Source organism: Pleurodeles waltl, chromosome 4_2, assembly GCF_031143425.1.
Source record: "Pleurodeles waltl isolate 20211129_DDA chromosome 4_2, aPleWal1.hap1.20221129, whole genome shotgun sequence".
NCBI classification, from domain to species: Eukaryota; Metazoa; Chordata; class Amphibia; order Caudata; family Salamandridae; genus Pleurodeles; species Pleurodeles waltl.
This window is the reverse complement of record NC_090443.1, coordinates 1021122193-1021135165: the sequence shown is the minus strand read 5'-3', so window position 1 is coordinate 1021135165 and position 12973 is coordinate 1021122193. Positions and strand designations below refer to the sequence as shown.

Sequence of the window (12973 nt, the reverse complement as noted above, 5' to 3'; positions counted from 1 at the left end):
CAGTCATGGAGTTGTAGTAAGATGTTCAGAAGATCCAAGCAATGACCATACCATGTAGAGATTTCCATGGTGGATGCCTTGACATGACATCACAAATCCACAAAGCTACCCTGGGGTACACTTTTATTCTGACAATCATTTCCAGGATTCTGGATTCTGGAGATCTTATCAGTCTCAGCCAAGGCTTCGAGTCTGGACAGCACTATCGAAGCCAGGATGTTTTGAGATTATCAAACAGACTAATAGCCAATAGTTGGCTGGGTCATATCTGTCACCCCAATAAATTGGCATTATTTCTGTGTGAAGTCAGGAAGAGTGTATAGGGAGGGGCCCTTCTCAGTATGGGGTTACTTACAAAAGAGGTGTACGGTCCTTAGAGGACAGTGTCTGATTTGTAAACATCAGTCAAGATTTTATCAAGGCCATGGGCTTTGCCCTTCTTTTGTTTGATAATTGCCACAAGAATTTCCTTTAGTGGAAAATGTGCTATACCTGTAGGCCTTTCAGTTATGACTCTACACTGTGCAGTGCTTCCTACCAGGCTTGAGGAGCCAAAATAGAAGGATGACAAGTGGTCATACCAGAGATCTTAAGAAATGCATGCCTCTTACTTTGGTGAGCAATATTGTAGGGAAGTAGCCTCTTTCTAGTTTGTTTACCCCCACTTTTGGCCTGTTTGTCAGTGTGTTTGACTGTGTCTATTGGGATCCAGTTAACCAGGGCACCAATAGTTATGCTCTCTCCCTTAAATTTGGTTGTTGGTTACTGCCCCCTTATAAGTCCCTAGTATATGGTACCTAGGTACCCAAGGAATTGGGGTTCCAGTGGATCTCTATAGGATGCAGCATATATTTTGCCACCCTTAGGGAGCCCATACAAAGGCTTCTGCAGGACTGCCATTGCAGCCTGCGCGAAAAGGTGCAAGCACCCTTTCACTGCATTTACACTGCACCAGTTCACTTATAAGTCACCCCTATAGCAGGCCCTCCAGCCCTGAGGGCAGGGTGCAAAGTACCTGTGTGTGAGGGCACCCTTGCAGTAGTAGAGGTGCCCCCATGACCTTCAGGACCATTTTCCCAGAATTTGTGAGTGCAGGGACGCCATTTCATGCGTGTACTGGACATAGGTCACTACCTATGTCCAGCTACATAATGGTAACTCCGAATATAGGCATGTTTGGTGTCAGACATGTTGGAATCATACCCCAATGCTTTTGCAAGCATTGGTTGTATGACTCCATGCACTCTGGGGGCTCCTTAGAGGACTCCCAGTATTGCCATTACAGCCTTCTGAGGTGTCACAGGCTGGGGAGGGGTAGCCTTCCCAAGCCACTGGAAATGCTTTTGAAGGGCACATATGGTGCCCTCCTTGCATAAACCAGTCTACATCGGTTCGGGGACCCCTAGTCCCTGCTCTGGCACGAAACTGGACAAAGGAAAGGGGAGTGGCCACTCCCCTGTCCATCACCACCCCAGGGGTGGTGCTCAGAGCTCCTTCAGATGGTCCCTGTGTTTTGCCATCTTGGATTCTAGGTTGGCAGGGAACTCTGGGAGCATCTGAGTGGACAGTGCCAGCAGGTGACATCAGAGCTCTCCCCTGATAGGTGCTTACCTGGTTAGGTGACCAATTCCCCTTTCAGGGCTATTTAGGGTCTCTCCTTTGGGTGGTTCCTCAGATTTGGATTGCAAGACTCCAGCAGGAATCCTCTGTATCCTCCACTTTTACTTCTCACTGAAGAAACTGCATCTGGACCCTCCAGGAACTCTACAAACTGCAACAAAGAAGACGCTTTCTGCAACATTGTATCTTCAGCTCCTGCCAGCAATTGCAACTGTTTCCCAGTCGTGCATCCTCTGAGGACAGCCCATCTTCAGCCTGCACCAGAAGAGCGAAGGAGTCTCCCTTGGGGTGAAGGAGTCACTCCCCTGCTTCAGCAGGCATCAACTGCAATGACGACAGGCTGCGTAGATCCCCTTTCCAGCTGAACTGCGTGGATCCTGCATCAGGGGTGTTGGACTGAAGTGATCCTGCTGGACCTCACGTCCAACTTTCCAACTTTGGTGGAGGTAAGAGCTTGCCTCCCCACGCTAGACAGTACCCCTGTGCACCAAGTGTTTTGCAGCTGCCAAAGCTTGTTGGCATCCTTCCATAAAGTTCTTTGTGTATCTTGCAGCTCTGGCTCTCAGCACTCTATCTTGCGATGCACAGCTTCCTGAGTGGTTCTCCGGCAGTGTGGGAGCCTTTGTCATAGTGCTGCATCTGCCTCTTTTGCACCTTCCTTGTCCCCATGCTGTGGGACTCCTATGTGTGCTGCCTGGTCTTCTGTGGGCTCTCTGAGTTGCTGAGAGCCCCATTGGACTTCCCCTCCTGGGTAGAGTCCAGCTGGTCCTTCCTGGTTCCTGGCAGCACCATTTTCTGCTAACTGTGAGCTTTGCGGGTGCCAAGGCTTGTTGGCAGACTCCAGCAAGGCAAACCATACTGCAGTCCTCCATCCGGCGTGGGACATTATATGCACCAACCAGGAACCCGACTCCGTCTTCTTGGGTGCAATACTGACTGTTCTTCTTCACCGGTGGTTCTTCTTTTACACCTTCATCCGGGTTAACAGGGGCTCCAGTTCTCCCCCGACTCTTCTGTGCTTCTTGGACTTGGTCCCCTTCTTCCACAGGTCCTCAGGTCCAGGAATCCACTGTTGGTGTCCTGCAGTCTCTTTTGGTTCTTGCATAATCCTTCTTTTCGTTTCTGTGTGTGTTCTGGGAATGTACTGTGTTTTACTCCAGTTCTCCTGGTTACTGGGGTGGGTTCTGGTACTTACCTTTGGGTCTTTCTAGTACTCCCAGCCCCCCTCTACACACTACACTTGCCCAGGTGGGAGACCGACATTCCCATTCCACTTTCTTAGTATATGGTTTGTGTTCTCCCAGGCCCATTTCTTACTATTGTGATTTTCACTAATTGCGCTGTTTTCTCACTTTTTCTGTGTCTAGTTCTGCATACTAGTGTATATAATTGGTGTATCACTTACCTCCTAAGGGAGTATAGTCTCTATGGTATTTTTTTGTATTTGCATCACCTAAATAAATTAGCTTTATTTTTGCAACACTGAGTATTTTCTTTCATGTGTGTGAGTACTGTGTGACTACAGTGATATTGCATGAGCTTTCCAGGTCTCCTAGATAAGCCTTGGCTGCTCATCCACAGCTACCCCTAGAGAGCCTGGCTTCTAGACACTGCCTACATTTCACTAATAAGGGATAACTGGACCTGGTATAAGGTGTAAGTACCATAGGTACCCACCACAAACCAGGCCGGCATCCTACATTGGTGGCAAGGTGAGATAAGTACTTGCAATTGCCTTATAGTCTGTCACTTGGTGCTTTCCACAGGAAAGACTACTCTATACCTAGAGATATACATTATACCTAGTACAGGAACCTATTCTCTTATCTTCTTTTCTGAGAGACTAGAGGTTAGGTAGGTTAGGGACCACTACACCACCCTAACATACACACCATGCCTGCAGCTGGACCTAGCTCTGAGGCCATGACTCTCCCTATGAGGGCATGACCTTCAAGGAACTGAAGAGGACTTGTTCAGACAGGAAGATGGACATGGGGAAGAATCCCAATAAGAGTTCCCTTTTAAGCCTCCTTCTCTAGAATGACCAGGACCATGCTGGTAGCCAGGGGGAGGAGGATGAGGAAGACTCTACCCCCATTGAATTAGAGGATAATCTTCCAGGTTCAGGGGACGGTTCTTTCAAATATCTTGTACCTGGTAGACCAACTAGTGTAGCTGGTAGTGGGAGGGGAAGCCACTCAGGTAGGGATCCCTTTACACCCAGAGGCTAGGTAGCTAGGGTCACAAAGACTATGGAAAGATCCACCTCTGCCCATTCCCAGTGTCTGAGGCGTCACACTGCACAACTGCAGGGGATGACTCTCTAGACAGAGAGCTCAGAAAGCTGAGACTGGAAGAGGCCAGACTAAGGCTGCAGCAGCAACAGCTGACCCTAGATAGGGAGGCCTGGGCAGTGGCGAGGGAAAGGCAGGGGGTGGGATTAGTACCCCATGATGGCAGCAGAAGCAGTTTCAGGGATTATAGAGTCAGGGAGAACTCCAATGATTCCAGGAACCTGCACAAAAATGATCCCCCATACAAGGTGGGCGATGACATCTACAAATGGTCTGCTCCACTTGAGAAGGCCTGTAAAGTTCAGAGGGTCCCTCAAAGGCAGTGGGCTGCTATTCTCTGGTTGTCCTTCTCTGACAAGGGGAGGGATAGACTTCTCATTCTCAGCGAACAGGATGCAGACAATTACAGTATTTTAAAAACAAAACTCTTAGAAGGTTTTGGTCTCACCACTGAACAATATAGGACAAAGTTCAGAGAGACCAGAAAACAGGCCTCACAGGATTGGGATGCTTTTGTGGACTCTTCTGTTAAAGCTTTAGAAGGCTAGTTACATGGCAGCAAAGTGACTGACTATGAGGACTTGTACAATCGGTTACTGAGAGAGCATATTTTAAATAACTGTGTGTCTGACTTGTTGCACCAAAACTTGGTAGACTCAGTTCTGACCTCTCCCCATGAATTGGGAAAGAAGGAAGACAAATGGGTCAGAACAAGGGTGAGCAGAAAAGCTCATACAGGGGGTGACAAGGACAAGAAGAAAGAAGGTGGTAAGTCTCAGGATAAGGGTGGGGACAAAGACAAAAGTAAAGACTCTTCATCAGGCCCACAAAACTCCTCTGGGTGTGGAACTACTGGCAATAGTCAATCCAAAGGTGTAGTTAGGTTCACATTTGGGTCCGGAATAGAAACTGGGGTTGGTGTAGAAACCCCCGTCACACCAGGTAGCACTGCTTGTCTCCTTAACAGGGATAAGTACATGCAGCAAAAACAAATAAATGGTGTTGAGGCCCAGGCCTACAGGGACACAGGTGCCAGCATCACTATAGTGACTGAAAACTAAGGCCCTGATTTATAATTTTTGGTGCAAACTGCACTAACGCAGTTTTGCACCAAAAGGTTTAGCACCGGCTTGCACCATTTCTGTGCACCAGGCGGGCACCATATTTATGGAATGGTGCAAGCTGGTGCAAAGGGTAGGCTAGCGTAAAACAAAATTACGTTAGTCGGTGAGGATGGTGGTATGGAAGAAGGGGATTTTGCACCAAAGAATGACGTTAGGCAGGTTAGTGTAAAAAAAAATGATTCTAACCTACTTAGGTTCCATCCATACCACATGACTCCTGTCTTGGAAAAGACAGGAGTCATGCCAACCACCCCAGTGGCCAGCACAGGGGACCAGGGGACCCTGGGCATGGCCATTGCACCCAGTGCCATGAAGGGGGGCCCATTTCAGGGCCCCCAATGGAACTTTAAAAAAATACTTACGTGTACTTACCTATACTTACCTGGGATGGGCTACCCCATCCTCCACTGTCCCTCTGGTGTGGGTGGGGGTGTCCCTGGGGCCTGGAGAGAGCGCCTGTGGGCTTATTCCATGGTGTTCCACCATGGAAATAGGCCCACAGGTCCCCTAACCCCTGCCCTGACCCAGGCGTTAACAAATGATGCAAAGCATGCTTTGAACCATTTTTTGACCCCTCCTCCCTCCCATGCGTGATTTTAAAATGGGGGGATAAATATGGCACTAAGGCCATAGAGTCATGTTTTGCACAGGAATGCCTACTTTGCATCTCGTTGACGCAAAGTAGGTTTCCGCATCCAAAAAATTACTATAACTCCATAAATTTGGCGCTAAACGGGTCTAGTGCCAAAGTATAAATATGGAGTTCGTTTTGCACCAAATTTGCGTAAAAAAAATGACTCAAATTTGGTGCTAAACAAGTATAAATATGACTTTAAGTGCCACCTGCACTACACCTACTTGGTCAGAAATACCAAGTCACAGATGTTAACAACACCACTCAGTCTCTCCTCTTAGCTGTAGTGCAACTTTGTTGGGGTGGAGTTACTGGTCCTAAGCAGGTGGTAGTGTCACCCAGCTTACCTGCAGGCTGTCTCTTAGGGAATGACCTAGAGGCGTCCGGTTGGGCTGAAGTTGAGTTTGATTCCCATGCATCAATGCTGGGTATGCTCAAAGAATTTTTTTCCTTAATCTCAAGAGAGATTAAAAAGCAAAAAAGGGAAGGAGCCCTGAAGCCTGAAATAATGGCCTAGGAAACTCCTAAAAACAAAGGCATGCAGGATATCAAAGTATCCCCTGCCCCCCCTACCACTAAGGATATCATTCCTCTAAGGGGGGATACCAGCCCTAGGGTGGGGCCTCTATCAAAGGAGTCAAAAGCTACCACAGCTGAACTCCCAGGGGTAAAAGTACCTATCTGTGAGAAACCTAAGACAGAAAAGCAACCCTGCCCTGTCTTAGAAAACTTGGAGCAATCCTCCAGCACTCCCAGAGAAACTTTAGTGCAGCACCCCTGCATTACCTCTAACACCATAGGACAGCAAACCTGTCCATATGTAGAGCCATTGGGACAGCAACCCTGTCCAGCTGTACCCCAAGTACGACAGAGGCCCTGTCCTTCTTAAGAGACTTTGGGACAAACCTTTTCCCCTGCTCTAGCCTTGCTAAGACAGCATCCCTTTGTAGCATTACAACCCTTAGGACAGCAACCCTGTCATAACATAAGGTCCCAGGGACAGTCATCCTGCCCTTCTTTAAAACGTGTTACACACCTTAAACATCAGGAATCTCAGGGTCCACATTTTCACTTTACTTCAGGTAAAAGTAACCAAACAGGGTGGTTCACCTCCCCACAGGGAAGGAATCACGTAGTGTATGATAATGGGAGTAACCACTCTACTGCAGAACTAGTCTCCACTTATCACCACTTAAACAATAATGTCTCAACTGGCGAAGATTAGCCTTATTGTCCTTTGGTTGGGTGGTGGGGGGTGTTGTGTAGGAAAGTAGCCTCTTTCTAGCTTGATAACACCCACTTTTGGACCGTTTGTCAGTGTGTTTGACTGTGTCTACTGGTATCCTGCTAACCTGGACCACAGTAGTTATGCTCTCTCCCTTAAATTTGGTTGTTGGTTACTGTTAACACAGTATTTCACCCACAATTGGCATATTGGTGCCCCCATATAAGTCCCTAGTATATGGTACCTAGGAACCTAGGGTATTGGGGTTTCAGGGGATCCCTATGGGCTGCAGCATATATTTTGCCGCCCATCCGGAGCCCATGCAAAGGCTTCTGCAGGATTGCCATTGCAGCCTGCGTGAAAAGGTGCAAGCACCCTTTCACTTCCATTTACACTGCACCAGGAAACGCATAAGTCACCCCTAAGGCACGCCCTTCAGCCCTGAGGGCAGGTGCAAAGTACCTGTGTGTGAGGGCACCCCTGCACTAGCAGAGGTGCCCCCACGACCTTCAAGACCATTTTCCCAGACTTCGTGAGTGTGGGGACGCCATTTTACGCGTGTACTGGACATAGGTCACTACCTATGTCAAGCTATATAATGGTAAATCCGAATATAGGCATGTTTGGTATCAAACATGTTGGAATCATACCCCAAGGCTTTTGCAAGCATTGATTGTATGATTCCATGCACTCTGGGGCTCCTTGGAGGTCTCCATTATTGCCATTAAAGCCTTCTGAGGTTTTCCAGGCAGCCCCAGCTGCTGCCACCTCCCAGACAGGTTTCTGCCCTCCTGTTGCTCGAGCAGCTTGAGACCAGGAAGGCAGAACAAAGCATTTCCTTTGGGAGAGGGGTGTTACACCCTCTCCCTTTGGAAATAGGTGTTACAGGCTGGGGAGTGATAGCCTCCTCAAGCCACTGGAAATGCTTTGAAGGGCACATTTGGTGCCCTTCTTGCATAAACCAGTCTACACCGGTCCAGGGACCCCCAGTCCCTGCTCTGCTGCAAAAATGGACAAAGGAAAGGGGAGTGACCATTCCCCTGTCCATCACCACCCCAAGGGTGGTGCTCAGAGCTCTTACAGTGGGTCCCTGGGTTTTGCCATCTTGGATTCAAGGTTGGCAGAGAACTCTGGGAGCATCTGAGTGGACAGTGCCAGCAGGTGACGTCAGAGCTCTCCCTTGATAGGTGCTTACCTGGTTAGGTGACCACTCCCCCTTTCAGGGCTATTTAGGGTCTCTCCTTTGCATGGTTCCTCAGATTCGGATTGCAAGATTCCAGCAGGAATCCTCTGCATCCTCCACTTTGACTTCTCACTGAAGAAACTGCACCTGGACTCTCTAGGAACTCTACGAACTGCAACAAAGAAGCAAGATGCCTTCTGCAACATTGTATCTTCATCTCCTGCCAGTAACTGCAACTGTTTCCCAGTCGTGCATCCTCTGAGGACAGCCTGTCTTCAGCCTGCACCAGAAGAGGGAAGGAATCTCCCTTGGGGGGAAGGAGTCACTCCCCTGCTTCAGCAGGCACCAACTACAACGACGACAGGCTGCGTGGATCCTCTCTAGTGCTGAGCTGCGTGGATCCTGCATCACAGGTGGTGGACTGAAGTGGCCCTCACGGTCCTCACGTCCAACTGTCCAACTTTGGGTCTTTCTAGTACTCCTAGCCGCCCTCTACACACTACACTTGCCTAGGTGGGAGACCAACATTCACATTTCACTTTCTCAGTAGATGGTTTGTGTTCCCCCAAGGCTCATTTCGAACTATTGTGATTTTCACTAACTGCACTGTTTTCTCAGTTTTTCTATGCCTATTTCTGCATACTAGTGTATGTAACTGGTGTATTACTTACCTCCTAAGGGAGTATAGTCTCTATGGTATTTTTTGGTATTTGTGTCACCTAAATAAAGTACCTTTATTTTTGAAACACTGAGTATTTTTTTTCATGTGTGTGAGTACTGTGTGACTACAGTGGTATTCCATGAACTTTGCATGTCTCCTAGATAAGTCTTGGTTGCTCAGCTACAGCTACCCCTAGGGAGCCTAGCTTCTAGACACTGCCTACATTTCACTAATAAGGGATAACTGGACCTAGTATAAGGTGTAAGTACCATAGGTACCGACTACAAACCAGGCCAGCCTCCTATATTTACTGCCATTGGCTATAATATGTTAGAAAGCGTGTGAGTCTTTCATGCCAGTGGCACTCCTGAGATCCTGCCATTTTGTACGTTCTGTTCTCTTCTTCATTTTCAACACTGCTTTCTTGCAAGTTCTCCAGTCAGTCTGATCTAGTGTTACCTCTGATGGCCAGAAGGAGAGATAACCGTGGTTCTCTGCAATCTTTATCAAACCAAGATTGGCGGAAAACACAACTTGGTGGAACGCGGAGTGATGTGGCTAAGAAATGACAGGTGAAGTTTCAAACTTTGATGTGGTCAAGTAGTGGTAGATGTTAGGAGGTAAAAGCTTTGGCTGCAGTGTTAGTTTTGAGTGACACCTGATCCCAATTAAGTCTTCTCCTGCTGTTACATTTGTCTCATTGGAAAAGGGTTGAAGGTGCCGATTGACTTATGGTGCTCACTTCAGCAACATTACTGTACTCAGCACCCTACAGCACATCACGTGCAGTGATGGAGCCCCGAGTTTAAGATGCTGTACAGATTTACACAGGGAGGGCTAGGACAGTCACACCACTGGGGTACAAGTAAAACAAGCATTTGCTAGGGTCTCGCTTTTCTCTGGGTTACAGCTATTAGCAGTTGTAAACTCCCAACCAGATTTTTCTTTCCACATTGAAAGAAAAAAAACAGCGCGATCGCGCTGCTACAGTTCACTCGTAATGAAACCTATCCGTAAAAGTTCAATTATCTAGGTAACCGGCAAAAGTGCAATTAACTATGTAACAGGGTCGATGTTACGCAAAGCGCTCGACTTCTGCCAAGCGAGATCGTGCTGCAAACAAAAGATAAAAAGTAGTCCACAAACCTGACAGGAAACAGCTAGCTCTTTTCAGTACTTGGTCGCTGCGCTCGAGGAGGGCTAACCACCGGAAAAGGCATGACGTATGTGTGCCTTCCACTAATGAAAGCAAGCAGATTTTAACAGGCAAGCCCACGAACCAATACAAGACAACTGACGTGACATGAACGGGGCTTCAAGCCCTTTTCTAACTCCTAAAGCGCCTCGCAAGCGAAACGCATGCGCAAGCTACGCAGACTCGCTCCTAAAAAAGTCTATAAATGATGACTATTGCTGACCAGAGCATGGGACAGTAGTCACTGATGTTAAAAGGAGTACCGCTTTGGGTAAGCAACATGCAGAATTCACCTATCGAGGGATTAGTGACAAGGGTCTCCTGCACAAAGCAACATAACATTTCGGTTTGAAGGAGAAAATGAGGAGCAGGTTGTCACCTGGACACTGCACCTGGGTTTTTCGACTCTGGGAACAAACACCCTGCAGAAATACCTGTAACCACCTAAGTGGCTCTCCAGGAAGTATGTTTTTTAGATGCGCCCTTGACGGGAACGGAGGTTATTTCTGTCATCTGTGAGCGGAATGTCACTCTGCAGGAAGCGCCATCGCTTCGCCTCAAGCCGCACCAATTCGTCATCGAGGCCTTCAGCTGGTTTGATTCTGGCAGGGGACGTCTTCAGTGCTAAGATACCACAAGCTGACAGACACCGTATACATCAGAAAGGAATGAAGGTGCACAACTCGTGCCGTACAATGGAAGGGGCGCAACACGATAAGAGAGGCTGATGGGAACAAAACACTGAGAGGCACAGAAAAGTGACAGAAAAAAAGTACAAGGAAGGAGGCGCATAGAAGCGTGGAGGGCTGACTGACTGAAGTACGAGGAAGGAAGATAACTCGCGAGCACAGACTGACTAGAGACACAAAACACAAGCCGGAGAACACGCGGACTGTGGAGGGAAAGGCATGACCCCCGGACACACACGCACACGTCCGTAAAGGCACGGACCTGTGACCACAAACCTAGGAAGGGGCAGGAAGCGCGCGCCCAGGGTGTGAAGGAAGCACGCGCCAACGCCACAGCGCACCACATGGCCCGGGGCAGGAACTCACCCGCAGGAAGGGTCTGCTGGGTCCTCGCGCTGGCCGGACTGTGGTGAGTGTGACCTCGAGTGACCTTTCTCTGCCGCTTCGTGTTAGACTACACACTGAGGCCTACATCACTCCCGCGCCTCACCTCTTACCTCGGCGCACGGAGGTGATGGAGGATGCCCCTTACTCCTGTCTGCTGATAGTACCGGCCTCCCTGCCGCCCAGGGTCATTCTGAGCAGGGGTGCTGGGCTCCTCTACCTTTCTTGTGAGCTGGAGGAGGTTAGGGAAGAGATTGGCTAAGAGCTTTAAGTGGAATGAAAAAAGTGGGTGTCGATAAATCAATAACTCTGAATTTGTAAAGCGCACCACTGACACCCCTCGGGCCTCTTGGCGCTGTGTCTCTGCCTAGGAGCCAGGTCTCGAGTCTCGTTCCGAAGTCTGCCAGTGAGGGGGCTGGTTAGAGCTGGAGGGGAAGTTCCAGGTCTTTGCACCGATGTAGGAGAAGCAGAGGCCAACGCTCCGACTGAGATGGATGCAGGGCCGGCTATAGGGCAGTGCGAGCGGTGCGGCAGCACCGGGTGCTGGCCTGGATTAAGGGACGCTGACCTCAGGAGGCGCCGTGTTTAGCAATAAGTTAAAAACTTGCAATCTAAAAGCACCTGCTGAAAAGTTCCTTGTGCGTCCAGCCTTCAGGAGGCAATTGAAATGTCAGAATGCCTCTTGTGATTAATGTTCCTGCTAGGGAGAGAGATGGGAGTTTTGTCTAGGGGCAGCTTTGACTCGCCATAACGTAGCGCAGAGCGTTAATTTGCCTGCCAGCCTTTACAAGCGCTTTAAAACAAGTGAGTGCATGTGAAAGGGGGGCTATGGAGAGATGAGGGGCACATTTTCCAGGTGGTACTTAGGGAATCTGAGGAGGTGGTCATGGGGTGGGGGGCGGCCCCAAAGCAGACTGTCGCGCAGGGTGCCACAAGCACTAAAGCCGACCCTGGATGGATGCGGGGGTTTGTGCAAGGGCGAGTGGAGAGGAGCGCAGGTGTCTAGAAGGTTGGTAGAAGTTCAGTAGCTGGTTGAGGTGGGCAGGTCGTAGGTCATGGAGGGCTCTGTAGACATGCATGAGGATCTTGAACTGGCATCTCCTATGGATGGGGAGCCAGTGGAGGTCTCTCAAGCGGGGGGCAATGTGGGTTTGTTTGGGGAGGTCCAGGATGAGTCTGGCTGTAGTGCTCTGTATGGTCTGGAGTCTTCTGAGGAGATGGTGGAGATGCCGGCACAGAGGGTGTTGCTGTAGTTGAGGCGGCCGGTGGCGAGGGCCTGAGTGACCATCTTTCTGATGTTTCTTGGAATCCATCTGAAGATTCTGCAGAGCATGTGAAGTGTGTGGAAACAGGAGGAGGTGACTGCGTTGATTTGTTGTTTCATGGTCAGGTGGCTGTTGAGGAAGATGCTGAGGTTGCGTTCATGGTCGATCATTGTGGGTGTGGGGCTGAGTTCTGCAGGCCACCGGCTGTGGACCCATGCAGAGATGTTCTTCCCGAAGATCAGTACTTCCTTTTTGTTGGAGTTGAGGTCCGTCAGTTGGGTCCGGCAGTGTTCTGATGTAATCTGTGGCTCAGTCTCAGTGCTGTGGTTTGCACGGAATCTTGCTTGTGAGGCATCCAGTAGGTGATTTTGTTCCAGGAATTCTCTGAGCTGCTGGTTGATGGCTTTCTCTGTACTTTGGCCTGGAAGCGGAGCAGAGAATTTGGACGATCATTTTTGAGGTTGCTGGGGTCGGTTGGGGCTTTCTTTAGGAGGGGTCTGACATCTGTGTGTTTCCATTTCTCTGGGAAGGTAGCTCTGGAGATGGAGGTGTTGAGGATACTGGTGGGTTACGTGCTGATAGGGTTCAATGCCAGGTTGCAAAGGTGGTGGTGGCAGGGGTCGGTGGGTGCCCAAGAGTGTATGGAGGACATGATGGCTGAGGTGGTCTGGGCAGTGAGAGGAGACCAGGTAGTAATGG

General features: G+C 49.2%; 1 protein-coding gene across 4 annotated transcripts in view; it reads left to right on the top strand.

The window, feature by feature from the left end:
* Positions 1–10489: 10489 nt before the first annotated feature.
* The window catches only part of LOC138293607 (tenascin-like), a 581232-nt gene continuing 578748 nt past the window's right edge, over positions 10490–12973 (top strand). For 2 of the 4 annotated variants that reach the window (XM_069232880.1, XM_069232877.1), the window contains exon 1: positions 10491–11034. In XM_069232880.1, coding sequence (XP_069088981.1) covers positions 10970–11034 — 65 coding nt within the window. In that variant the 5' untranslated portion in view covers positions 10491–10969. Of the gene's footprint in view, positions 11035–12973 lie in introns of all 4 variants that reach the window. The other 2 variants (XM_069232878.1, XM_069232879.1) reach the window with 2 other exon arrangements.